The 25139-nt window shown below is 48.1% G+C and overlaps 1 protein-coding gene across 4 annotated transcripts in view; it reads right to left on the bottom strand.

The window, feature by feature from the left end:
* ACACB (acetyl-CoA carboxylase beta) overlaps positions 1 to 25139 on the bottom strand; it is a 155637-nt gene that overhangs the window by 28124 nt on the left and 102374 nt on the right. For all 4 annotated transcript variants that reach the window (XM_054445373.1, XM_054445372.2, XM_054445374.2 and 1 more), the window contains 13 exons: positions 23380 to 23468; positions 23165 to 23289; positions 17482 to 17595; positions 17184 to 17297; positions 16187 to 16276; positions 12554 to 12672; positions 7243 to 7380; positions 6200 to 6299; positions 6002 to 6109; positions 4689 to 4745; positions 4411 to 4452; positions 2741 to 2956; positions 237 to 392 (listed from right to left, as the gene is read on the bottom strand). In XM_054445373.1, coding sequence (XP_054301348.1) covers positions 237 to 392; positions 2741 to 2956; positions 4411 to 4452; positions 4689 to 4745; positions 6002 to 6109; positions 6200 to 6299; positions 7243 to 7380; positions 12554 to 12672; positions 16187 to 16276; positions 17184 to 17297; positions 17482 to 17595; positions 23165 to 23289; positions 23380 to 23468 — 1468 coding nt within the window. The remainder of the gene's footprint in view (positions 1 to 236; positions 393 to 2740; positions 2957 to 4410; positions 4453 to 4688; positions 4746 to 6001; positions 6110 to 6199; positions 6300 to 7242; positions 7381 to 12553; positions 12673 to 16186; positions 16277 to 17183; positions 17298 to 17481; positions 17596 to 23164; positions 23290 to 23379; positions 23469 to 25139) is intronic.

Raw genomic sequence — 25139 nt, 5'->3', positions numbered from 1 at the left:
GCATGCTTGTCATCCTTAAAGTAAAGCATTCCCAAGTGCCATCAGGGCATGGCTAAAACATAGCTCTAGAATTGAATAGCAGAAGGTTTGCTCTCCTCCTGCAGCAACTGAGGCTCAAATACGCATGGTTTCATCCTGGAACCCAGGTCTTGAGTGGCAGGAGACAATACCCCAAAGCAACATGGCTCAGAGGGTGAACCCAGAGCCCGGTGAGAGCCCCCCTGCAAACGCGAGACCTTGAAGGGGTCCATGATGACAGTGGGCACGAAGTTGAGGAAGATGTGGTTGCAGTCGGTTCGCACGCTGGTGTTATTGAACGCCACCTCCAGCTCGTCCATGGCCTCCAGGAGCAGCCGCTCACCCTCGTTCTGCAGGTATTCGAAGGAGGCTTCCTGCCAAAGGGTGGGAGGGACAGCTGCTCAGGCCAGGGGTGCAGGCCCACTCCCAGCTGGCTGGAAACCCAGCCCCAAAGAGGCAGAGACAGGAGGAAAACATTCCCCTCCTCCAAAAAGTGTGCCAGGCAAGAACAGCAGAGCCCTGCCTCTCAGAGGCGAAGGGACTGCAAAGCTGTTGAGTGTATTGACATGTGTCCTATTTTCTGCATTCTGACACTTTGACACCTGGGGCCTTGCTGACCCTGGATCGTACCTGGGGACACAAACCACCTGCCCTAATCACCCAGGGCCAGATTCCTGAGAACCAGAGACAGCTTCTATATCCCAGGGTCTGCTGAGATGATTCACAGCCAATCCTAAACCTGTTTACTCAGCCTCACTTTTTTCTTCTCCAGGAAACCACAATCAAGGCTGTCGCCCATGTCTTCCATGTCTTCCCCTCCGTCCCTCTGCTGCCTGACCAACCCCAGAGCCTCCCCATGTGGCCCCGTGGCAGGGAGAGTTCCTTCTTCTTGGGAACTATGAGTACACTGTCTTTTTGATGGCAGTTGTCTCCTGATCTATTGGCCTCACCATACCTCAACAATAATAAAACCTATTAAAACAGCTTGGCCAGGAACAGTGGCTCACGCCTATAATCCCAGCACTTTGGGAGGGCGAGATGGGTGGATCATTTGAGGTCAGGAGTTCAAGACCAGCCTGGCCAACATGGTGAAACTCCGTCTCTACTAAAAATACAAAAATTAGCTGGGCATGGTGGTGGGCGCCTATAATCCCAGCTACTTGGGAAGCTGATGCAGGAGAATCACTTGAACCCGGGAGGCAGAGGTGGTAGTGAGCCAAGATCACGCCACTGCACTCCAGCCTGGGTGACAAGAGCAAAACTCTGTATCAAAAAAAATAAAAATTAAAATAAAACATCTAGTTGACAGGTAGCAAAAAACTGCAGTTAGCTTAATATCCATCAATAGGGCCAGGCGTGGTGGTTCACGCCTGTAATCCCAGCACTTTGGGAGGCCGAGGCGGGCGGATCACCTGAGGTCGGGAGTTTCAGACCAGCCTGACCAACATGGAGAAACCCCGTCTCTACTAAAAATACAAAATTAGCCAGGCATGGTGGGGTGTGCCTGTAGTCCCAGCTACTCAGAAGGCTGAGGCAGGAGAACTGCTTGAACCCTGGGGTGTGGCGGTTGCAGTGAGCTGAGATCGTGCCGTTGCACTCCAGCCTGGGCAACAAGAGCAAAATTCCATCTCAAAAATATATATATATATAATAATTATATATACATTTATATAAATATATATTTATATAAATACATATAATATATATTATATATTATATATATAATAATATATACGTATCCATCAATAGGGGATTAGTAAAAAAAAAAAATTATACACGGTACATCCGTGCAAGGAAATAATATGTGGTGGACCATTCTTTATTAACAATGAAAGAAGTCCACAAGTAACTGACCAATTAAAGAATAATATATTCAAATGATCTGTCCACTCTGAGCTCTTATCTGCAACTTGTGCCTACAACTCTAGGTTTCAGGGACGGAATTGTGTCTAGAAACAGTCAACAACTGAGCTGGCCCCTCAGTGACAGGATTCTCGGTCCTTGCGCTAGGTTCTTAAAAACAGTTTTCAGTCTTATTTAAAATTTTCACAATATAATCATGGATTACTTCTGCTTTTTTTTTTTTTTTTTGGTGATAGGCTCTCGCTCTATCCCCCAGGCTGAAGTACAATGGCTCCATCTCAGCTCACTGCAACCTCTGCCTCCCAGGTTCAAGCGATTCTCATGCCTCAGCCTCCTGAGTAGCTGGAATTACAAGTGTACGCCACCATGCCCAGGTAATTTTTGTATTTTTAGTAGACACAGGGTTTCACCATGTGGGCCAGGCTGGTTTTGAACCCCTGACCTCAAGTGATCTGCCCACCTCAGCCTCCCAAAGTACTGGGATTACAGGCATGGGTCACTGCGCCCGGCCATGGATTACTTTTCTAAATGCAAGAAACAATGGAAAATGATCACTCAGTCAGAAAATATAAGAAATTCCCTGAACAAACCAGTATTTTTCTATCCTGGATATTTTCTTCTCATGTGCAGAGACCCACATAATACGAGAAACAGATCCAAGTGCCACCAGCCTGGACATGATCACAGGCCACTTTGCTGTCCGCCTCCTGCCCTGGACTGGAGCATCGCAAGGGCAGGACCCTGGGTGTTGGTGTACTCTCCATCCCCAGCATGCAGCCCAGGACCCAACACAGAGCAGGAGTGTAAGGAAGGGAGGGCCAGGTTCTGAGAGAGGAAGAAATGCTCTGCGATGTCTTACCTTTGTAATCAGGTCGGAGTGCCTGATGATGGCGCGGATGAAGAACCTATGGTCCGTCACTTCCACCCCTTCCTTCACCTTGGCAGCACCCAGGTAAAGGTGCATCTTGTGGTTGGCACAGGGCACGGCGGTCAGATCGAAGTTACGCATCCGGTTGAGTTCCAGCTGGAAGGCCAGGGCAGGTTCCAAGTGACGGTAAATGCGATCTTCTGCAAACTGTAGGCAGACCAGAGAGAGAAGACAGACACATACACACACAGCTTGACGATGGAGCTGTGTCCCTGCTTGGTCCACGCCCTACTCTGCAGACCCCTGGTGTCCATGGGTTTGGCACTCAGGAATGCAGCATTCATGATGTCCCCTAATTGTAAGCTACCCCCAGGGCTCCAGATATTTGGGGTTTTGCTAAGATCTGAGGAGAGCTACGGGCATTGCAAGCCTGGTTTGCTGGGTACAGCGCTGGCTGCTGGGGGAACCTAGCTAGTCCCTATCACCTGCCAGCATGACCAGGCTGTTCTCCATCTGTCACAGCCTGTGGCAATTCTCATGAAGCCACTAACCCCTGGTTTCTTGGTGGAAATTGGTCCCCGAAAAGAAAGCAACTGACAGTACTGGAAACTAAACTGAAAAAAAAAAAAAAATGAAGACTTTAAGAAAAAGATGTGTCTTAGCTAGAAAAATAAAGCTTTGGATAAATTAAAATGCAAAATGCTGAATTTGGTGGGGTCTTGAATCAGTGCGGGGAATAAACCTACCTGTTCTATAACAGGGATCGGTAAACGTTTTCTTAAATGGCCAGAGAGTAAATGTTTTAGGCTGATGGATCATACGGGCTCTGTCACAACTACTCAATTCTGCTACTGTTAGAGTGAAAGCCAGAGTAGACAATGTGGAATCCAATGGGTGTGGCTGTGTTCCAATAAAACTTTATTCGTAAAAACAGGCAGCTGGTCTGCAAGTGAGTTTGCCAACCACTGTTCTAGACGAGCATAAGAAAAACAGTTTGGAAAAAATGTCCTACTGAGTACATCAGCAAGTACTGAAAATTATTCAAGCAAGACAGAAACCTGTAGTGAGGCTGAAAGGGCAAGATTCTCAGGTCTGAGTGCCATGCAGGGAACAGAGGGCTCTCAATGGAAATACAATCCCAGAGGAAGACTGCAGTCTACACAAAAGTTGCTACATTCTTGAATATGGGGATGCCTTAAGGACTGCAGACTATATTCTTCATGAATATCAAAGATGCCAGGGAGCTGGGAGGCACGGTGGCATGTGCCTATAGTCCCAGCTACTCGGGAGGCTGAAGCAGGAGGATCACTTAAGCCATAAGTTCGAGTCCAGCCTGGGCTAGAGTGCAGTGGCATCATCTTGGCTCACTGAAACCTCTACTTCCCAGGTTCAAGCAATCCTCCCACCTCAGCCTCCCAAGTAGCTGGGACCACAGGCTTGTACCACAGTGCCAGGCTGATTTTTTAATTTTTTTGTAGAGACAGGGTCTCACTATATAACCCAGGCTGGTCTAGAACTCCTGAGCTCAAGCAAACCTCCTGCCTCAGCCTCCCAAAGTGCTAGGATTACCGGCGTGAGCCACCACACCCGGCCCCATCCCATCTCTTAAAAAATAAAAAAAGATGCCAGAGAAGAGAAAACATCATTACTTTTGGCCATACCTCATCTCTTGCTCTGAATGTGAAAAACTTGGGAAATTCTTTCTGCAAAAAGAAATCCACACACAAGACAATTAAATCAAGCAAGACGCATTGAAATATGTACATCCTTATTTAGTGATTGTAAACGATTACATTCACTTCTAGAATGAATCATTTGGAAATCCTTCTCTTTTCTAATGATCTCTTTCACCCAAATCTACAAAATAAATATCAGATAAATGGCACACACCAAGGCTTGGAGAATGGAAAAGACTCATAAAGATGAACTGTGAACTAACCTCTTGGGCAATCAAGAATGTGATTCGTCGGAGTCCATAATCCACAAGGATATTTTTCTGCATTAAAAACCAAAGACACAATAGAATATTATTTGGCCATAAAAAGAACTGAAGTATTGCTGCATGTTACCACACAGATGAACCTGTAAACATTATGCTAAGTGGAAGATGTCAATCATGAGACCTCCTGTGGTCTGATTCCATTTATAGGAAACGTCCAGAATAAGCAAATCTACAGAGAGAGAAAGTAGATTAGTGGTTGCCTAGGGCTGTGGCGGGGAGAGGGTTTTTGGGTCAGGGACAGACTGCTGACAGGTACAGGGTTTTTCTATGGAGTGATGAGAATGTTCTAAAATTGATTCTGGTGATGGTTGTGCAACCTGGTGAATATACTAAAAATATATTAAATTGTACACTTTTTTTCTTATTTCTTCTAAAAAAAAAAAAAACAGGATACATGTGCAGAACGTGCAGGCTTGTTACATAGGTATATATGTGCCATGGTGGTTTGCTGCACCTACCGACCTGTCCTCTAAGTTCCCTCCGCTTGGCCCCCACCCCCCGACAGGCCCCGGTGTGTGTTGTTCCCCTCCCTGTGCCCATGTGTTCTCAATGTTCAGCTCCCACTTATGAGTGAGCACATGAGGTGTTTGGTTTTCTGTTCCTGTGTTAGTTTGCTGAGGATGATGGCTTCCAGCTTCATCCATGTCCCTGCAAAGGACATGATCTCATTCCTTATGGCTGCAAAATTACACACTTTAAATGGGTGAATTGTGTAGTATGTCAATGATGTCTTAATAAATCTGTTATTAAAAAGATAATTTAAAAATATCACATTGTATACTGTAAATATATATCATTTTTTTTGAGACATGGTCTCGCTCTGTCCCCCAGGCTGAAATACAATGGCATCACAGGCTTACAGAGCAACCTGCTGTTACTGGCACACTTTGTCATCAATGTAAGTAGCCATTTTAAAACTGCCAGTTTCTGGATTATTCCAACAAAAACATTCCCAGAAAATCTCCAAACTATTTATTGGGTGCGCCCTCTGTACCTGGGACTGGCTAAGCCATGTATATACTTTGTCATTGAATCATTGCAACACCGTGAGTGAGAGAAATGCTGTCCCCATGTTCAGCCACATCTGCCCAAGGTCGCCAGCTACAAGGCGAGCAGAGCTAGAGTGGGAAGCCAGGTCTGTGGCTCTGAAGTACTCAGCAGGTCTGCCTCCCCAAGGGCTGCCTCGACGAGCCCAGCCCCTCCTCCTTCTCCAAGAACCCCCACCAAAACCAGAGGCATGCCCAGAGTACCTTGGACTGTACAAACGTCCGTAAAATCGGCACCAGTGCCTCATCCTCCAGGTGGTCTGCACACTGGATGGACACATTCAGAATGTGGATGGGCTCTTCTCTGAGGCTCTGAGAGGGAGAAGCAAGGGGTAGGGCTGGAAAGCCTGGGGGCCACGGCCCACCCACTCCCCAGGTTGCTCCCCGGGCTTAGACGCTTACCTTGCAGTCATCCTCGGAGTACAGGGAGGTGCGGGCCTCGCTGAAGAGGGGGGTGTCTTTGGGCACGTTGGCAAAGCAAGAGATGACTTCATCAAAATTTCTGGGGGTGCGGGTAGAGAGGGAGGGCTGAGGGGCTGCTGACCCATGGGGATGAGGTCAAGCTTCTAAGCCAGGCATCAGGGAACGCCAGACCCTCCCAATTTCCCAGCCAACACCCTTTGATCTTATCCAACTCTACAGAGCTCAGGAGGTTCCCTGTCTACTTTGTCCAGAGCACCCCTGATGGGGTCCTTCCCAAAAGGGAAGAATGAACCTAAGTGATCTGTGATCAGGAATACATGGAAGGACTCCAACGCTTTCAGGCATCAGCTGGGCTTGAGATCAACTCTTGGCTCCCATTTTTACTGTCTGGGAGATCCTAGAAACCTCACCTCACCCCGAGTCAAAGAAAGGTAATAAGAGTAATCCATATGCCTCATGAGGCTGTTGTGAAAATTCCACAAGATACTCCAAGCACAAAACAGAACACACAGTGAAAGGCTGAAAAAAGACCGTAACAGTAACTATTGAGAGCTAATATTTAGTCACTATGTTATCTGCATACTAATTATACTTTAAATATGTTATTTCACATATATTATCTCATTTAATTCTCATGGCGCACCTATGAAGTGGGTCCTTTATTGTTCCCATTTTACAGATGAGAAAACGAAGGTACGGAGAGGTTAAAATATTTTGCTCAGTCTCTTAGTTAGAAAGCACAGAGCCAGAATTCAAACCAGGCAAGCTGACACGCAGGCTCATACTCTTGGCTACAATGCTTTTATTATTCTGTTGTTATTGGTGTGCTGTGCCAGGCAAGCTGACATGCAGGCTCACACTCTTGGCTACAATGCTATTATTATTCTGTTGTTATTGACGTGCTGTGCCATGTGTCTGGGTCTCTCCCACCCCATCTGTCCAGTGAATTCGCGGGGGGGATTCAAGGGAAGCCTGCCCAGCCCCCATGCTCAGGGTGTTGGAGACTGGGCCGTGCTGGGTACCTGGTGAAGTCCTCGAATCTCCTGAAGGCTACCATGGCTCCCATGCGCTGGCACAGTGGGGAGAAGCCGCTGTCCATGAAGAGCTCTGTGCTGTGCCTCAGCAGGTCAGGGTTGGTGATACTGATGGGCACAGTCATCCTGTAGGGTGATGGCAAGTGGGGGATGAGGCAGCTGCTTGCAGACCCAACTCTACGAGCTGCTCCTGCTCCTGAAGCTTCAGTGAGCTGGACCAGATTTAGAGCTCTTCCAAATGGGTGCTTAAAATGGGCAGGGGATGAGACAATGGCTGGGGCCAGGGCCTGAGGAGGGTCTCTTCTGATCCCTCAGGACCTGGTGAAGAGTAAGAGCTCAACAAGTATAGGAATCAATGATTCATGCATGAGAGTCCAGTCTCAACACAGTCCCGAGGGCAGCCCCAAGTGCTGAACTTGACCACAGAGAAGAAACACTCCCACCATCAATTTCTCCTGGAGAAATCCACCAGCCCCAGGCAGCTGGTGAGGGAGTCAGGCTTGGTCCTGATGGACACTCCAGTCCTCTGCTCCCTCTAATCCCTCCCGCTCCATCAAACTTGCCCTTGGGACAAAGTCAGCAGCCTTCTGGAGTTTAGATGACGATGCTCCCAGAACTGGCTGCTCATCAGCAGCAAATCTCAATGGGCCACCTGAGGTTGTTAGAATTGGGCCTTGGAATCAGGTATGGGAGGGGTAATCAAATGGTGTGCAGGAAGTCAACACAGCAGGCTCCCCACTGCTCTTCTGAGAAAGGAGACCTGCTTGCTTGCAAGGACAGCTCTTGGCTGGCCTCTGGGAACTTGGACTTGGGGAAGGTTCCTATCATTCCCTGAAGGTGACAAGGGTGGCTCACTGCACCTCAACTGCTTGCACAGTGTGGTTTATGCTGAACACCTGCTTTCTTCTGCAAGCCTGAGATTTTGATGCAGGGCAGAGGGCGATGTGACCAGCCACCAATCCCTGGTGCGGAGCTGGAAGACAACCCTTCACTTGTGTTGTCACAACTCCTTGCTGGGGGAATGAAGTGCACCCTGCGTGAATCCACTGGGAGAGGACCCTGGCAGTGTACCTGCTTTCCTCTGGACTTCACCCTGATGCCTTCTGCCTTGGCTAACTGCTTGGTATCCTTGCTCCCTAATAAGTCAGAGCTATGAGCATGACTACGTCCTGAGACCTGTGAGTTCTCCTAGGTGATGATCGAACCTGGGGGTGCTTTTGGGGACCCTGACACAGGTGTGTGCATTCCTGTTGGGTGCTCTGAAATCACGATCGTGGCCCCTCTGCTCCCCGACGGCTCAATCCAGGGGTCACAAACTTGCAGTGGCAGTGTGGCTGAATGCTGCTCACAGAATGACTTTGGTCCATGCAGCATTTTAATAACATACATGAATTAACATGTGTTCATGTATTCATTTAACATGAATTGCCTGCCCCCATTGAAAAATGGAAGGACTTCAGGTTAAAAAAAAAAAATAGATTTCCTGCTTCTGCTGGAAAAAAACATGGAGAAGTCTGGTTGTGATGGTCAGTTTCCTGCAGGGCAACAGTGGGCAGAGCTAAGACAGCAGCCCCATCACAGGGGGATGTAGCCAGTTCCCACCCAGTGCAGAGGTCCGGGTCCAGGCTGCAGCTGGCACAAAGCCCTGCCAACCTCTCATCTGACCTTCCCTTGGGTCTTGGTGACCTAAAGCACCATGTGCCTGGCTCTACACACACAAGTGTTGAGGGCCAAGCCAGGCCATCTTGGGGGTAGACTTTATTCCTCATGGCCCATTACAGAGGCATTAAAGGGCTGGTTGGTGGGGGCAGCCACAGGCAAGGTCTCTTCACAGGCCCAGAGTACATTTCTGGCACTGACAGCAATCATGAGAATCTTAGATGGCCAGGAATCCCCCAGGGTCCTCAATGTCTCTCTGGGTCAAAAAAGGACCCTGTGCCCATACTGAAAATCACAACCAATAACCTGGATATACATGTAGATCATAAGGCATGACCCACAGCCCTCAGGAGAGCCGCCCTTCCCTTCCTAACAGGGCTGACTTGCTGAGACAATAAGATCAAAAGAGAAGGCCAGGCACAGGGGCTCGCGCCTATAATATCAGCACTTTGGGAGGCCGAGGCAGGAGGATCACTTGAGCCCAGGAGTTCAAGACCAACCTGGGCCACGTAGTGAGACCTCCCATCTCTGCAAAAAAATATTTTTAAAGAATTAGCCAGGTGTGGTGGCACAAGCCTGTGGTCCCAGCTACACAGGGAGCTGAGGTGGGAGAATCACTTGAGCCCAGGAGTTCAAGGCTGTAGTGAGCTATGATCATGCCACTGCACTCTAGCCTGGGTGACAGAACTAGACTCTGTCTCTAAACAACCAAACAAAAAAATCAAAAGAGAAAAGAATTCCTTCTCAGGAGTAGACAGCTACAAAATATCTCACACCACCACTGCTCTCCAAATCCCCAGAATGACCCCAGGCTGCAAGCAGTCAGTCCCCTTTCCCTCAATGGGGTAAAATGTCACAATCCTATTTTTGGAAATAAGAAGGGTAAAAATAAATAACTAGGAAAGGCAGTGCCTCCTGGGGAAGCCCCCTTTTCTTCATCCAAAACATAGCAGCATCTTTCTTCTTAAAACCAACAGGAAAAGAAAGTTATTTTAAAAATCCCAAGAGGCCAGAAAAATCCCTGCTTTACCAAAGCATGAACCCTATTGCCTGTAGAGATCTGATCAACCAAACTCCCAAATCACAATGACATCAATGCAGCCGTAGGCAAGGCCTTGGGCACCCCCATAAGAACTAAAACCAGAGGGGCGAGGGAGCGTGAGAGAGAACACTTCGAATCCCAAAGAGACATAATTACTTTAAGAGAAGGTATCGCACTCTATCTGACCTAAGTGGTATTAATACTTTGGGTCCTGAAACAAGATGGACTGAAAAAAAGACTGTGAGTGAGGAACTCAGACACATCAGATATTCTTAGGTGAGCCAGGCATGGTGGCTCCTGTAATCCCATCACTTTGGGAGGCTGAGGTGGACAGATCATTTGAGGTCAGGAGTTCCAGACCAACCTGGTCAACACAGTGAAACCCCACCTCTACCAAAAATACAAAAAAAAGTAGTGGGGCTTGGTGGTGCATGTCTGTGGTCCCAGCTACTCGGGAGGCTGAGGCAGGAGAATCGCTTGAACCCAGGAGGCGTAGGCTGCAGTGAGCTGAGATTGCGCCATTGCACTCCAGCCTGGGTGACAGAGTGAGACTCCGTCTCAAAAAAATCAAAAAAAGATATTCTCAGGTGAGAACACTGAGGGTATCTACTGAACTATAGCTCTTGGACAGCAGATTACAGTGGACACAGACAGGACAGTGTGTGTGCCCCCACACCTGGCTCAGAGGGCCCCTGAATGCTGTGGAAAGGACTTGGAGGTAAGAGTATGGCCTGCACAAGCAGCTCAGCCTAGCTCAGGTGACGGCCCAGGGCTCCCATCTGTAAAATGAGGATGAGAACATATTTTTGGCCTATAGAGGATAAGAGGTGAATAAAATAATAGTGTGGGCTGGGCATGGTGGCTCACGCCTGTAATCCCAGCACTTTGGGAGGCCGAGGCAGGTGGATCATCTGAGATCAGGCGTTCAAGGCCAGCCTGGCTGACATGATGAAACCCCATCTCTACTAAAAATATAAAAATTAGCCAAGCATGGTGGTGCGCGCCTGTAGTCCCAGCTACTCGGGAGGCTGAGGCAGGAGAATCGCTTGAATCTGGGAGCTGGGATTGTGCCACTGCACTCCAGCTTGGGCAACAGAGCGAGACTCCATCTCAAAATAAATAAATAAATAAAAGAGTGTGGGAGCACTGAGCAGAGCACCCAGGCCAATGGCATGCCACTAGATGGTAATGACAGCATTAGTCATGATCATCCCCGGGATCACTCACAGTCAACAACTTTCTTTGTGCCAGGAACTTTCTAAAATGCTACATGTGCCTTATCTCATGACTCTTCCCAATGGCTTGGGTGGCATTGTCTACTAGAACTTTCTATCATGACAGAATGTTCTAGAACTCCACTGTCAAATAATATAGCAGCCATGAGCCACATGGTATGACTGAGAAGCTGAATTTTTTTTTTTTTTTTTTTCAGACAGAGTCTCGCTCTGTCACCCAGGCTGGAGTACAGTGGCATAATCTCGGCTCACTGCAACCTCTGCCTCCCAGGTTTAAGCGACTCTCGTCTCTCAGCCTCCCAAGTAACCTGGGATTACAGGGGTGTGCCACCACGCCTGGCAAATTTTTATATTTTTAGTAGAGACGGGGTTTCACCAAGTTGGCCAGGCTGGTGTCAAACTCCAGGCCTCAAGTTCCTGATCTGCCCCCTTCAGCCCTCTGAAGTGCTAGGATTACAGGTGTGGGCCACCATGGCTGGCTCATTTGCATTTTTTGTTTTTTCTTTTTTTTTTTTTGGGACAGACTCTTGCTCTGTCGCCCAGGCTGGCGTGTAGTGGCGCAATCTCAGCTCACTGCAACCTCTGCCTCCCGGGTTCAAGCAGTTCTCCCTCAGCCTCCCGGGTAGCTGGAATTACCAGTGCACACCACCATGCCAGGCTAATTTTTGTATTTTTTTTTAGTAGAGATAGGGTTTCACCATGTTGGCCAGGCTGGTCTTGAACTCCTGACCTTGTGATCCACCCACCTTGGCCTCCCAAAGTGCTGAGATTACAGGTGTGAGCCACTACTGTGCCTGGCCTTTTTTTTTTTGTTTTTTTGAGACGGAGTCTCGCTTCTTCTCCCAGGCTGGAGTGCAGTGGGGCAATCTTGGCTCACTGACTCACTCCGCCTCCCGGGTTCAAGTGATCCTCCTGCCTCAGCCTCCCCAGTAGCTGGGATTACAGGGATGTGCCACCACGCCCGGCTAATTTTTGTATTTTAAGTAGAGATGGGGTTTCACCATGTTGGCCACGCTGGTCTGGAACTCCTGACCTCAAGTGATCTGCCCGCCTCGGCCTCCCAAAGTGCTGGGATTACAGGCGTAAGCCACCGCGCCCGGCCCATGTGCATTGATTTTAATGTAAATAGGCACACATGGCTACTGTACTGAACAGTGCAGGTGTAGGAGGTGGGCATTGCATTATCACCACGTTAGAGCGGAGAAAATGGCGCTGCAGGGAGCTCCCACAGGGGAAGTGCTTATTGCTGATGTCTCCCCAGCGGCATGCCCAAACACACTTGCCAGGTCCTTCCAGAGACAGGACGACAGAGGTCAGGAAGAACAGAAACACAGGCCGTCCCTGGGTGTGTCCCACTCCATACCGGTTTGGGTGGGAGGAGGGCAGCATGAACTGGAATTCTACCACACAGGTACCGTCCGGGAGCTGCCGGTGCTGCAGGCTGTTTAACTCATAGGCGATGTAGCCCCTCCGCACGTAAACCTGACAAGGCAGAAGCACACGGACATTCTCTCAGGGGGCACTGCAGAGTGTCTTCAAAAGCTGAGGGCGCTCACGGGGAACGGGTACCAGAAATGACGTCTAAAAGATCTATCTGTAAGCAGGCCGGGTGCAGTGGCTCAGGCCTGCAATTCCAGCATTTTGGAAGGCCAGGGCAGGTAGGTCACTCGAACCCAGGAGTTCGAGACCAGTCTGGGCAACATGGCAAATCCCCATGTCTACTAAAAATACAAAAACTAGCCAGGTGTGGTGGCAGGCACCTGTAGTCCCATCTACTCGGGAGGCTGAGGTGGGAGGATTGCTTGAGCACAGGATGTTGAGGCTGCAATGAGCTATGATAGCACCACTGCACTTCAGCCTGGGAACAGAGAAAAATCCTTCCTCAATTAAAAAAAAAAAAAAGATTTCTAAGCAGCAGTTAAGAGCAAATTTGCTCATATTTCAGAATGTTACTAGTTACACAAAATCCACTCTAAACTCCAGAGCAGGGGTTGATAAACTTCTGTAAGAGATAGGTAGTAAATATTTTAGGCTGTCTGGGACATATCATCTTGGCTGCAACTACTCAATTCTGCTGTTAGCACGGAAGTAGCTGTGGACAACAGGTAAATGAATGGGTGTGGCTGCGTTCTTCTTTTTTTTTTTTCTTTTTTTTTTTTGAGACGGAGTTTTGTTCTTGTCGCCCAGGCTGGAGTGCAATGGCGTGATCTCAGCTCACCACAACCTCCTCCTCCCAGGTTCAAGCAATTCTCCTGCCTCAGCCTCCTGAGTAGCTGGGATTATAGGCATGCGCCACCACGTCCAGCTAATTTTGTATTTTTAGTAGAGATGGGGTTTCTCCATGTTGGTCAGGCTGGTCTCGAACTCCCGACCTCAGGTGATCCGCCCGCCTTGGCCTCCCAAAGTGCTGGGATTACAGGCATGAGCCACTGCACTTGGCCGCGGTCTGATAAAACTTTACAGAAACAGGTGGTGGGCCAAATATGGTCCATGGTCTACAGTTTATCAAACCCTGCTTTAGAGCAGTGCTGTCCAACAGAAATATAACACAAGCTGTGTATGTAACTTTATTTTATTTATTTACTTTTGAGACAGGGTCTCACTCCATCACCCAGGCTGGAGTACGGTGGTGAGATCATAACCCACTGCAGCCTTGAACTCCTGAGCTCAAAGGATCCTCCCACTTCAGCCTCCCAAGTAGCTGGGACTACAGGCACCACCACACCTGGCTAATTTTTTTTTTTTTTTTTTTTTTTGGTAAAGACAGGATCTTGCTATGTTGCCCAGGCCGGTCTGCAACTCCTGAGCTCAGTGATTCTCCCACCTCAGCCTCCTAAAGTGCTGGGATTACAGGCATGAGCCACCTCACCTGGCCTATAATTTTAAATTTTCTAGTAACCACTTAGAAAAAAGATAAAAAATAATTTTAATAATATATTTTATTTCACCCCAAATATGCAAATATTATCATTTCAACATGTAATCAATATAAGAAATTATTGAGATGGTTTACATTCTTTTCTCCATACAGTACTACATCTTTGGAATGGAGTGTGTATTTTCCACTTAGAGCACAGCTCGATTCAGACTGGATGCAGTTCAAGTGCTCACTAATCACACGTGGCTGGTGGCTGCCATAGTGGACAACGCGGTTCTGGAGTTTAAACACTGGAAGCTTTTCAACTGAACAGGAAATGCGGGAACTGGGCAGCAGGAGCTAATACAGCAATTAGCAGACATAATTGCTTTCCATTAAAAGACTTGCCCTTGGCCAGCACTGGGGAACTTGAATTTGGGGAAGGTTCCCAGCATTCCCTGTCAAGAATGGGGTCAGGCATGGTGGCACACGCCTATAATCCCAGCACTCTGGGGAGCCAAGGCAGGTGGATCACGTGAGCCCAGGAATTCCAGGCCAGCGTGGATGACATGGCAAAACCCCATTTCTACTAAAAATACAAAAATTAGCTGGGCGTGGTGGAAAAACAAAACAAATAAACAAAAAAACCCAAAAGCATCCTAGAAAAATCTCTAATTGACACAAATAGCATTTAGCACTTTAAAAAGTAACTATAAGTCAAGCATGGTGGCATGCACCTGTAGTCCCAGCTACTGGGGAGGCTGAGGCAGGAGGATCGCTTGAGCCTAGAAGTTCAAGTCCAGCCTGGGCAACATGGCAAGACCTGTCTCTAACAAAACAAAAATTGTGTTTAAAGTAACTACAGAGAGGTGTATTAGGTCTCACTGTTAGAAACAGAGTGAGCCCTGAGAAAGATTCTTCCAGAGGTGAAACCCATAGAGGGATAAAAGCTGCAGGCCCAGGAGACCCTGTGGCTGTAATATGCTAACAAGCCCAAGATGGTCTCCAGAAGACCCAGTAAACCTTCTCACTGTGTGACTCACAGGCTCCCAAGGATGCAGAAGAGAAAGTGGGGGCAACAGGGGACTGAGACTCTGAGCTCAGAAGATAAAGAATATTGGAAAAACTACTGCCAGCAAAGCAGACCCGGGTAAGAGGGCCATGTTAAAAACACAAGACGTCATCTCATATTTTCTTAAAAAGATTCTAAAAGGGCAGCAGATGTATTGGGAGGCTGAGGCAGGCAGATCACTTGAGGTCAGGAGTTCCACACCAGCCTGGCCAACATGGTGAAACCCTGTCTCTACTAACAATTCAAAAATTAGCCAGGTGTGGTTGTGTGCCCCTGTAGGCCCAGCTAGTGGGGAGGCTGAGGAAGGAGAATCGTTTGAACCCGGGAGGCAGAGGCTGCAGCGAGCTGAGATAGTGCCACTGCACTCCACCCTAGGCACCAGAGCAAGTCTCAAAATAATAATAATAATAATAATAATAATAATAATAATAATAATAAAAGAGCAGATTTAAAACTCTGATTTCCTGGAACCAACACAACACCTCTTGGTTCCTGAATTCAAGAAGGACCTGAATTCTTGCTCCCAGGATCAAGACCACCTGGGATCACCTGGCTCTAATCTTCGTTTTGCTACTGGCCACACCCTTCTGCCTCATCACTTGGGGGGCGGGGGGGTCACCTTAAGTTGTCACCTGGGCTCCTCTAGCTCTGGCAGTTCCAAGCAGAAAAGTCTTTCAAAGGTATTTAATGCACGTGAGTCAGAAAGTTTAGATGAGGTACCTCAGACTTGGCTCTCAGGGATTAGTATTTAATGTGCCCTGCCTGGAAGAGGCTGGAATGACACGAGACAGCAGTGGTGACTAGCATGGAATCTGGAATGAGGCAGACCCAATAATGCAAAACCTGGTTCTGCCACTTTCTAGCTGTGTGACGTTGCATAAGTCACTTGACCTCTCTGAGCCTCAGTCCTTCCTCTGTAAGATGAGACTATTAACATACCTACCTTAAAGAGAAAAGGATAGGATCACATTCACCAAGGCATGTGGCCTAGGGTCAGGTGCATGGTAGCGGCAGTGAACACTAGAACTGGCATGGTCAGTGCTGTTCTCTGGGCCTCTCCTGCTTACCTCCAAGGACGCCATGCACACGACTTTGTTAGCATGATAGAAGAAAGTAGGCAGGACGTCAAAGATGGTTGTTTCCGAAAGTATTAATTTCTATGGGAAATGAAAAGGGGAAACAAGGAAAAGTAAATGTGAATAAGTTTCAGATTTTTCTTTGTTTTTGTTTATTTGAGATAAGCTGGAGTGCAGTGGTGTGATGATAGCTCACTGCAGCCTCAAACTCCCAGGCTGAAGCGATCTTCCCACCTCAACCTCTTGAGTAGCTGGGACTACAGTGTGCACCAACATGCCTGGCTGTTTTTTTTTTATTTTTTTGTAGAGACAGGGTCTCACTATGTTACCCAGGCTAGCCTCAAATTCCTGGGCTTAAGTGATCCTCCAGTCTTGGCCTCCCGAGTGCTGGGACTACAGGCATGAGCCACGGCGCCCAGCCAGTGAGTAAGTTTTTTAATCACCAGTCTGATGAGTCGGGGCGGTGGGAGCAGGGAGAAGTCATGCTTTGACCACTAAAAGCGATCAGTGCCCTGCAGTGCACTGGGCTCCTTCCCTATTTAATCACGGGAGAGCTGAGAGTGAAGAACTCTGGGATGGCGGTACCTGGGACAGGTCTCCCATCAGGCACTGAGGGGGTACCTGAGAGCATGTAAATGAGCCAGAGTCCAGGAAGAGGGAAGATGAGCACACAGCTCAGCCATGGGAGGGCTCACAGCTTCCAGATATGCTCCATTACGGCTGAGGTTTGTAAACTGCACCAGGTGAGCCCCCGCTGCTGTCACACTGTCCTTCCTGCAGGACTGGGCTCCATGCCCACCTCTCCTAGAGTGTCCCCAGGTGACCCCTCGGGCAGCCCTGGCCACATTGGGCTGAACTGTCTGCATCTGTGGCTGTGCCCTGCACCCCATTGAGCACCTGGGGGGCAGGAGGAGCCGTTTCCCCAGAGGCCCCCACCTGGGCCACAGTGTGTGCTCTGTAGAAGGTGAAAGGAAGCAGACAGTCTCACCTTGAGGTTCTCGGGGCAGAACTGGTGGCCGTACATGTCAATGGCAGACAGGAAAATGGACTCCACCTGGTTATGCCGCAGCTCGTAGGAGGGGAGATGGGAGGCAATCAGGATCTGCAGAGGGGAGGGATGGGGCGGGGGGGCTGGCGTGAGCCAACCTCCCAGGGGAGAAGGCAGAGGCTCGGACACGGGCCGGCAGCGCAGTGGGACCGTGCATGGTGAGGGCTGAGCACGGTAGGGGACACACAGGAGGGTGGGGGGAAGCGCTAATCGTGGGGACCGCACCCCGAGACCCTACCTGCCGGGCTCTGAGGGCCACTTTGCAGTGCTCGCTTTTGCTCAGCTGAGTGAGCTCGTTGAGGATGGAGGTCAGCTCGTCCGACAGGGAAGGGTCTGGGCCACACAGCTCATCCTTAGGGGACAAAAGAAGAAGCCAAATGGCTTTTCTCCAGCCCAGGGAAACATGCAGCACTCATCTCGGCTGGGGGAGCACCCACTGCAAAAGCCAGGCAGCTGCTCCGCTCTCCAAACAGGCCCGGCACAGCCTGCTATGCAAACCTTCACCACTTGCTGCTGTGCACCCACCCCAGTCATTCATTCATTCACTCATTCACTCACTCACGCACTTGGCCACCCATTCATCCACCCCAAAACATGCCCTAAATGCCTGGTAAGAACAAACAAATACAACTAAGCCCCTGCCTACATTACTATTAATAGCCAGTGATTAGGCCAGGTGTGGCTCACACCTGTAATCCCAGCACTTTGGGTGGCTGAGACAGGAGGATCACTTGAGCTCAGGAGTTTGAGACCAGCCTGGGCAACAGGGCAAAACCTCGTCTCTACAAAAAAAAAAATACAAAAATTAGCCGGGCATGGTGGCATGTGCCTGTAGTCCCAGCTACTCGGAAGGCTGAGTTGGGAGGATGATTTGATCATCCCTTGGGAGGTGGAGGTTGCAGTGAGCTGAGATCCCACCACTGCACTCCAGCCTGGGCAACAGAGCCAGACTCTGTCTCCAAAAAAAAAAAAAAAAAAAAGCCAGTGATTATCAGGTGCATACTATGTGCCAGGTAGCTAGTAAACAGCTAGACCCTTTATATACAACTCCCCAAATTCTCCCACCCCCATGAAGAGTTACTTATTTTGATTCCCATTTTACAGATAGGAACACTGAGGCTCAAAGAGGCAATATGCCTCACCCCAAAGCCAGCAAACATGTGCAAGACAGAGCCAGATTCGAACACAGCACTATTCTGCCCCCAAAGCCTCCCGCTCCTTCCCCTACACATTGCTGCCTGACTTAAGGGGCTCACAGTTTCAGAGGAGAGGGACGTGGGGTTGAATCTTGCAGGAGAGGGAGGGACAATGTGTCTGTGTTGCATCCCTCCTCTCTGCTTCTGAAAGAGAGGCCTTTCTGCTGGGACCAGGGCTGGGTGCAGCCGGTGTTCGCATCTCCTCTTGTGCCCTAAGTGCATATGGGGCTTGGGAACGGCTCAGCGCAGGTGCTCCCTAACCACCCACTGAAGACAGAGCAATGAATGCTAAATATCGGAGCTCCTGAGCAATATGCCCCCATTCCCCACCCCGGGTATCCACTAAGACTGGTCTCCAGGAGGTCACCAGATGGTAGAGCTGTGGGGCATTTTTTTCTACATGTGTTTCTGCATTTTCCTATTATAATTAACCGATACTGATTTTATCATCAGAAAAAAACTTTAACATATTGATATTTCATACACAAAGACACAGGAACGTCAATGCTGAAGAAATGTGGTAGGAAAGTGTTCTAAATCTCCTCTCCCTTCTCTGATTTGCCTTCTATTATTAAACGGTGGTGGTACTCCCCACCAATCCCCTAGGCTTGTGGCTCCCAGGCCAGACAGCACAGGTGCTGGCCACCAGCTAGAATGGTGCTTTTCTAAGAGGTGGAAAACTCAAGAGTAGTTTGTGTGAACATTTTTTAAATTCCCCCCCACACATCTAAGTGTGAATGTTAAAAAATCTAACCATTGCCTTCTACATACAAAAAATAATAATAATAATAACAAAAACATTTTTCTAGGCAGGGCATGGTGGCTCACGCCTGTAATCCCAGCACTTTGGAAGGCCAAGGCAGTGGATCACCTGAGGTCAGGAGTTCAAGACCAGCCTGGCCAACATGGCAAAACCCTGTTTCCTACTAAAACTACAAAAAAATTAGTCAGGTGTGGTGGCGCATGCCTGTAGTCCCAGCTACTCGAGAGGCTGAGGCAGGAGAATCACTTGAACCCAGGAGGCAGAGGTTGCAGTGAGCCGAGATTGCGCCACCGCACTCCAACCTGGGTGACAGAGCAAGACTCTGTCTCAAAAACAAACAAACAAACAAAAAAAACAAAATTTTTTTTCTTTCTTGTTAACTTAGTGAAGCAGTCTCATCTTGTATATTTTAGTTCACAGAATCATGTTTTGTTTGCTTTGTTTCGTCACTAACGAAGTCCCATGACCAGCGAACTGGTGTCAGAAACTAGGTCCCTTTGAAAGCCTCAAAAAAATTCATTTCAAAATAATCATTCAATACACAAGTCTTTGTTCAAAACCTGTCAGGTACCAAATACCATCAGGTGCAGAGAACTCACTATTTTCTAACAAATGGGACCAAGAAAGTCAGAAGAATAATGAATCTCACATTTATCCCCAGACTGTAATTGGTTCAACATTTTTAGCCTCCATCACCAAGGAGGTCCAGGAAAATGTCCCAATTCCCAAGACCCGGGGGCTGCTCCACCCATCTTGCCTTGACTGTCCTCTGGTGCACGTGATATTTCATGAGTTCATGCCCAGAACACAGTCAATACGTGCACAGAAGAACGGACAGCAAAATAACCCACAGACACACCTGCCTTTGAATGGCAAGCTGACCGTCATAGATTACAGGCATATTTTGCTTGACAAACACTCAAACTCCAGGAAACTCCATCCAAAGAATGTATTTTGAAAAGCATTATATTATTTTAGTAATAGAACTCCCCCCAAAGAGTGGATATCTCCTTGGGCATAAATTCCCAGTCCCGGCTGTGCGTTGCAATCACTTGGGGAGTCCTCTCTCCCAATTAATTTTTACAAACTTCAAAACTACAGAAGAATTGAAGATCGGTATGTTAAAAACCCATAGTAATCACCTAGATTCACTAATTGTTAAACTTTTGCCACATTATCATATTTGATTTTTCTCTAATAAGAACGTGTGTGCTCATCCACACATACACTCTCTCTTTTTCTGAAAGTCAGTTGCAGACACCACAATCCTTTATAATATTTTAGCACATATCTCCCTCCCACCTAACTACAGAACCATTAAAACACCAAAGAAACTGAACATTAAACCAATAATATTATCTAATATACAGTGCACATTTAGGTTTCCCACAGGGAAACTTTCAAAAAGCACTAATGCCTGGGCCCTACCCCTAGAAACTGATTAAATTGACCAAGGGTGGGGCATGGGCAATTGTATTTTTTAAAAGTCTCCCCACCCCCTAGGTGATTCTAACGTACAGCCAGGATTAAAAGCTGCTGCGTGAGATTTTTAAATGATTCTTTACCAAAAATCCCAATATTTATTAATGCAACTTGGATAGGAGACAGGGTATTAACTATTCTCTGAGATCCTGGCCAAACTCTGCCCACTGACTGTTTTTGTAAATAAAGTTTTATTGAACATAGCCACCCTCATTCATGTACCTATTGTCTAGTTGTTTTCAGGCTGCAGTGGCAGAGCTCATGGAGCTGAGTAGTGGCAACCGGGGGTGGACGTCCTCAAGCCTAAAATCTTTACTATCTGGGGCCCTTTACAAAAAAAAGTTGCCAGGCCAGGCGTGGTGGCTCACGCCTATAATCCCAGCACTTTGGGAGGCCGAGGCTGGTGGATCACCTGAGGTCAGGAATTCAAGACCAGCCTGGCTAACATGGTGAAACCACGTTTCTACTAAAAACACAAAAATTAGCTGGGCGTGGCAGCGCATGCCTGTAATCCCAGCTACTCCAGAGGCTGAGACAGGAGAACTGCTTGAACCCTGGAGGCGGAGGTTGCAGTGAACAGAGATCGTGCCACTGCACTCCAGCCTGGGTGATAGAGTAAGACTCTGTCTCAAAAAAAAAGACAGATGGATAGAAGATAGATAGAACCCGGGAGGCGGAGGTTGCAGTGAGCCAAGATTGTGCCATTGCACTCCAGCCTGGGTGACAGAGCAAGACTCCATCTCAAAAAAAAAAAAAAAAAAAAAAAAATTGCCAAACCCCTTTCTACTATAAGCGAAGTCCAAGTTGCTCTTATTCTGCTGATCCTACATTTTCCAAGTAAGTTGCCAGGGACATATCAAAGAAAAATATTTTTAGTTATAAAAGACTGCTATTATCGGCCAGGCGCAGTGGCTTATGCCTGTAATCCCAGCACTTTGGGAGGCCAAGGCGGGAGGATTGCTTGGGCCCGGGAGTTCAAGACAAGACTGGGCAACATGGTGAGACCTCATCTCTACAAAACAAACAAATAAACAAACAAACAAACTAGCTGGGCGTGGTGGTGTGAATCTGTAATCCCAGCTACTTGGGAGGCTGAGGTGGGAGGATGACTTAAGCCCAGGGGATAGAGGCTACAGTGAGCCATGATGGCGCCACTGCACTCCAGCCTGGGCAACAGAGTGAGACCCTGTCTCAAAAGAAAAAACAGACAAAAAACAAAAGACTGCTATTATCAAGTGGAAAGAGAAACAAGAACAGAGACTCCATACTTCTCCTTCTCCACACACAGGACTCAAAATCCAATATCCTGTGGCTAATAGTTCATGAGTCTGGAGTCAGACTATTGGTTCAAATCCTGGCTCTACATTTAGGAGCTGGGTGCCCTTGGGCAACTGGCTTAACCTCTCTGTGCTCTGCCAAAGAGCTGTGACAGCAGTACCCACTTTTTAGGACTGCTGTGAGAATTAAATGAGCAACTATTTATTTGGAAAGCACTTCAAGAGTACCTGGCACAAACTAGGTGCTTTGCATTAGTCATGATCTCCCCAGCGCCAACAAACCCCACTTATTGCCTGTTTTTGTATACAAAGTTGGGGGTTTTTTGTTGTATTTTGAGACAGGATCTCATTCTGTCACCCAGGCTGGAATGTAGTGGTGTGATCACAGCTCACTGCAGCCTCAACATCCCAGGCTCAAGCGATCCTCCTGCCTCAGCCCCCTGAGTAGCTGGGACTACAGGTGCACACCACCACACCTGGCTAATTTTTGTACTTTTTGTAGAGATAGGGTCTCCCTATGTTGCCCAGGCTGGTCTCAAACTCCTGGCCTCAAGTGATTCTCCTGCCTCAGCCTCCCAAAGTGCTGGGATTACAGATGTGAGTCACAGTGCCCAGTTTTAATTTTTTTTTTCTAAGAAATGGAGTCTTGCAGTGCTGCCTAGGCTGGACTTGAACTCCTAAGCTCAAGTGATCCTCCCACCTCGGGCTCCCAACAAAGTTTTACGGGAACACAGCCATGCTTACACTGCACAAAGGCAGTGTTGAGTGGTCACGACAGAGACCACACCAACCTGCAAAGTCTAAAATATTTACTTGCTGGCTTACTTTTTATTTATTTTTTGAGACAGAATCTCGCCCTGTTGCCCAGGCTGGAGTGCAGTGGCACAATCTCGGCTCACTGCAACCTCCGCCTTCTGGGTTCAAGCAATTCTTCTGCTTCAGCCTCCCAAGTAGCTGGGATTACAGGTATGTGCCACCATGGCCAGCTAATTTTTGTATTTTTAGTAGAGATGAGGTTTCACTATGTTGGCCAGGCTGGTCTCGAACTCCTGACCTCAAGTGATCTGCCCGCCTCAGCCTCCCAAAGTGATGGGATTACAGGCATGAGCCGCCGCACCCAGCCACTTTCTGGCCCTTTTAAGAAAATGTTTGTGGACTCCTGACCCACCCCCGGTCTGGGTAACAGGCCCTCTTCCTGCTTACGATCAACATGATCACCAACTGGTTCTTCTTGGCCACCTGCGCGTGGGAGAAGATGCAGTCCAACACCTGGGACATGTCTGGCTTGAACTGCTCCCTGAGGTTTATCACACACTTGTCGTAGTGGGCTACGGGGAGACAAAACACCACACAGAGGTAAAGCTCAGGCTCCTCACTCCCCCCACCATCCCACTGGTGTTGGCATCAGCATCTCTTGCCTTGCTGAAAATGGTGCTCAACACGCAAGTATCTTCTCAGGAGATCCAACACCACTGTTTTCATATAGCCGCGGATCCCGCTGCGGTATCTGGGGAGAAGGGAAGCCTGCTCTTAATGCTCACACCCTTCCTTGAGTACCTAAATATTTAGTATTTTATTTTTGTGATTTTTAAAAAGAGAAAGGATTGGCTGGGCGTGGTGGCTCACGCCTGTAATCCCAGCACTTTGGGAGGCCGAGGCAGGCAGATCATGAGGTCAAGAGATCTAGACCAGCCTGGCCAAAATGGTGAAACCCCGTCTCTACTAAAAATACAAAAACTAGGTGGGCATGGTGGCACACACCGGTAGTCCCAGCTACTCGGGAGGCTGAGGCATGAGAATAGCTTGAATCCAGGAAGAGGAGGTTGCAGTGAGCCGAGATCACACCACTGCACTCCAGCCTGGGCGACAGAGCAAGACTCCGTCTCAAAAAAAAAAAAAAAAGAGAGAGAGAAAGAAAGGATTTTAGAAAGGACACTGAGGTGGAAGGATCACTGGAGCCCAGGAGTTCAAGCCTGGGCAATATAGCCAAGACCCCATATCTACAAAACAAAACAAAAAAATTAAGGCCAGGCATGGTGGCTCACACCAATAATCCCAGCACTTTGGGAGGCTGAGGCGGGAGGATCATTTGAGCCCAGAAGTTCAAGAGCAGCCTGGGCAACAAGGTGAGACCATGTCTTTACAAAAAATCAAAAAAATTAGCTGGGAGTGGTAGTGCATGACTGTGGTCCCAGCTACATAGGAGGCTAAGGCGAGAGGATCACTTGAGCCCAGGAGGTCAAGGCTGTTGTGAGCTATGATTGCAATGCTGCACTCCAGCCTGGGTGACAGCTTGTCTCAAAATAAATAAATACAAATTAATTAATTAGTTAATTTAAAAATACATTTTTTTTTTTTTTGAAACAGAGTCTCGCTCAGTCGCCCAGGCTGGAGTGCGGTGGCGCAATTTTCGGCTCACTGCAAGCTCCGCCTCCCGGGTTCACGCCATTCTCCTGCCCCAGCCTCCCGAGTAGCTGGGACTACAGGCGCCTGCCACCCATGCCCGGCTAATTTTTTTGTATTTTTAGTAGAGATGGAGTTTCACCGTGTTAGCCAGGATGGTCTCGATCTCCTGACCTCGTGATCCGGCCGTCTTGGCCTCCCAAAGTGCTGGGATTACAGGCATGAGACACCGCGCCCAGCCAAAATTTTTTTTAAAGTATCTAGAGGCACCCTCTAATCCTGAGGCCTTCAAAGGATATGGAGTTGATTCATCTGCAGGCTAAAAAGAACACTGCCCTGCCCAAAGTCCCACATCAAACTGGAGGCAAAACTGGAGTAGATCCCAAGCCTGATACTTGGGAGGGCGCCTTTCTGGCCACAGGGTTAAGAAAAAAAAAAACTTAATAGATTTCGGATACTGAACAGGGGTAGCCAATTTTAGCAAGCTTTAACTGTTAAAAACAAAATTTTTCCATTACTTACCCAATGTATAGAGACCGTTTTAAAAAGACAAACTGGAAAAACATTTACCAAAAGATCCCCATGTAAATTTTGCTTCTCCCTTTTTTTTTTTCTTTTTTTTGAGACGAGGTTTTGTTCTGCCACCCAGGCTGGAGTGCAGTGGTGCAATCACAGCTCACTGTAATCTGTCTCCTGGGCTCAAGCAATCCTCCCACCTCAGCCTCCGGAGTAGCTGGGAACACAGGTGGCCACCACCAAGCCCGGCTAATTTTTG

Source organism: Pongo pygmaeus, chromosome 10 (assembly GCF_028885625.2).
Source record: "Pongo pygmaeus isolate AG05252 chromosome 10, NHGRI_mPonPyg2-v2.0_pri, whole genome shotgun sequence".
Lineage (NCBI taxonomy): Eukaryota > Metazoa > Chordata > Mammalia > Primates > Hominidae > Pongo > Pongo pygmaeus.
This window is presented reverse-complemented; position numbering and strand designations above follow the sequence as displayed.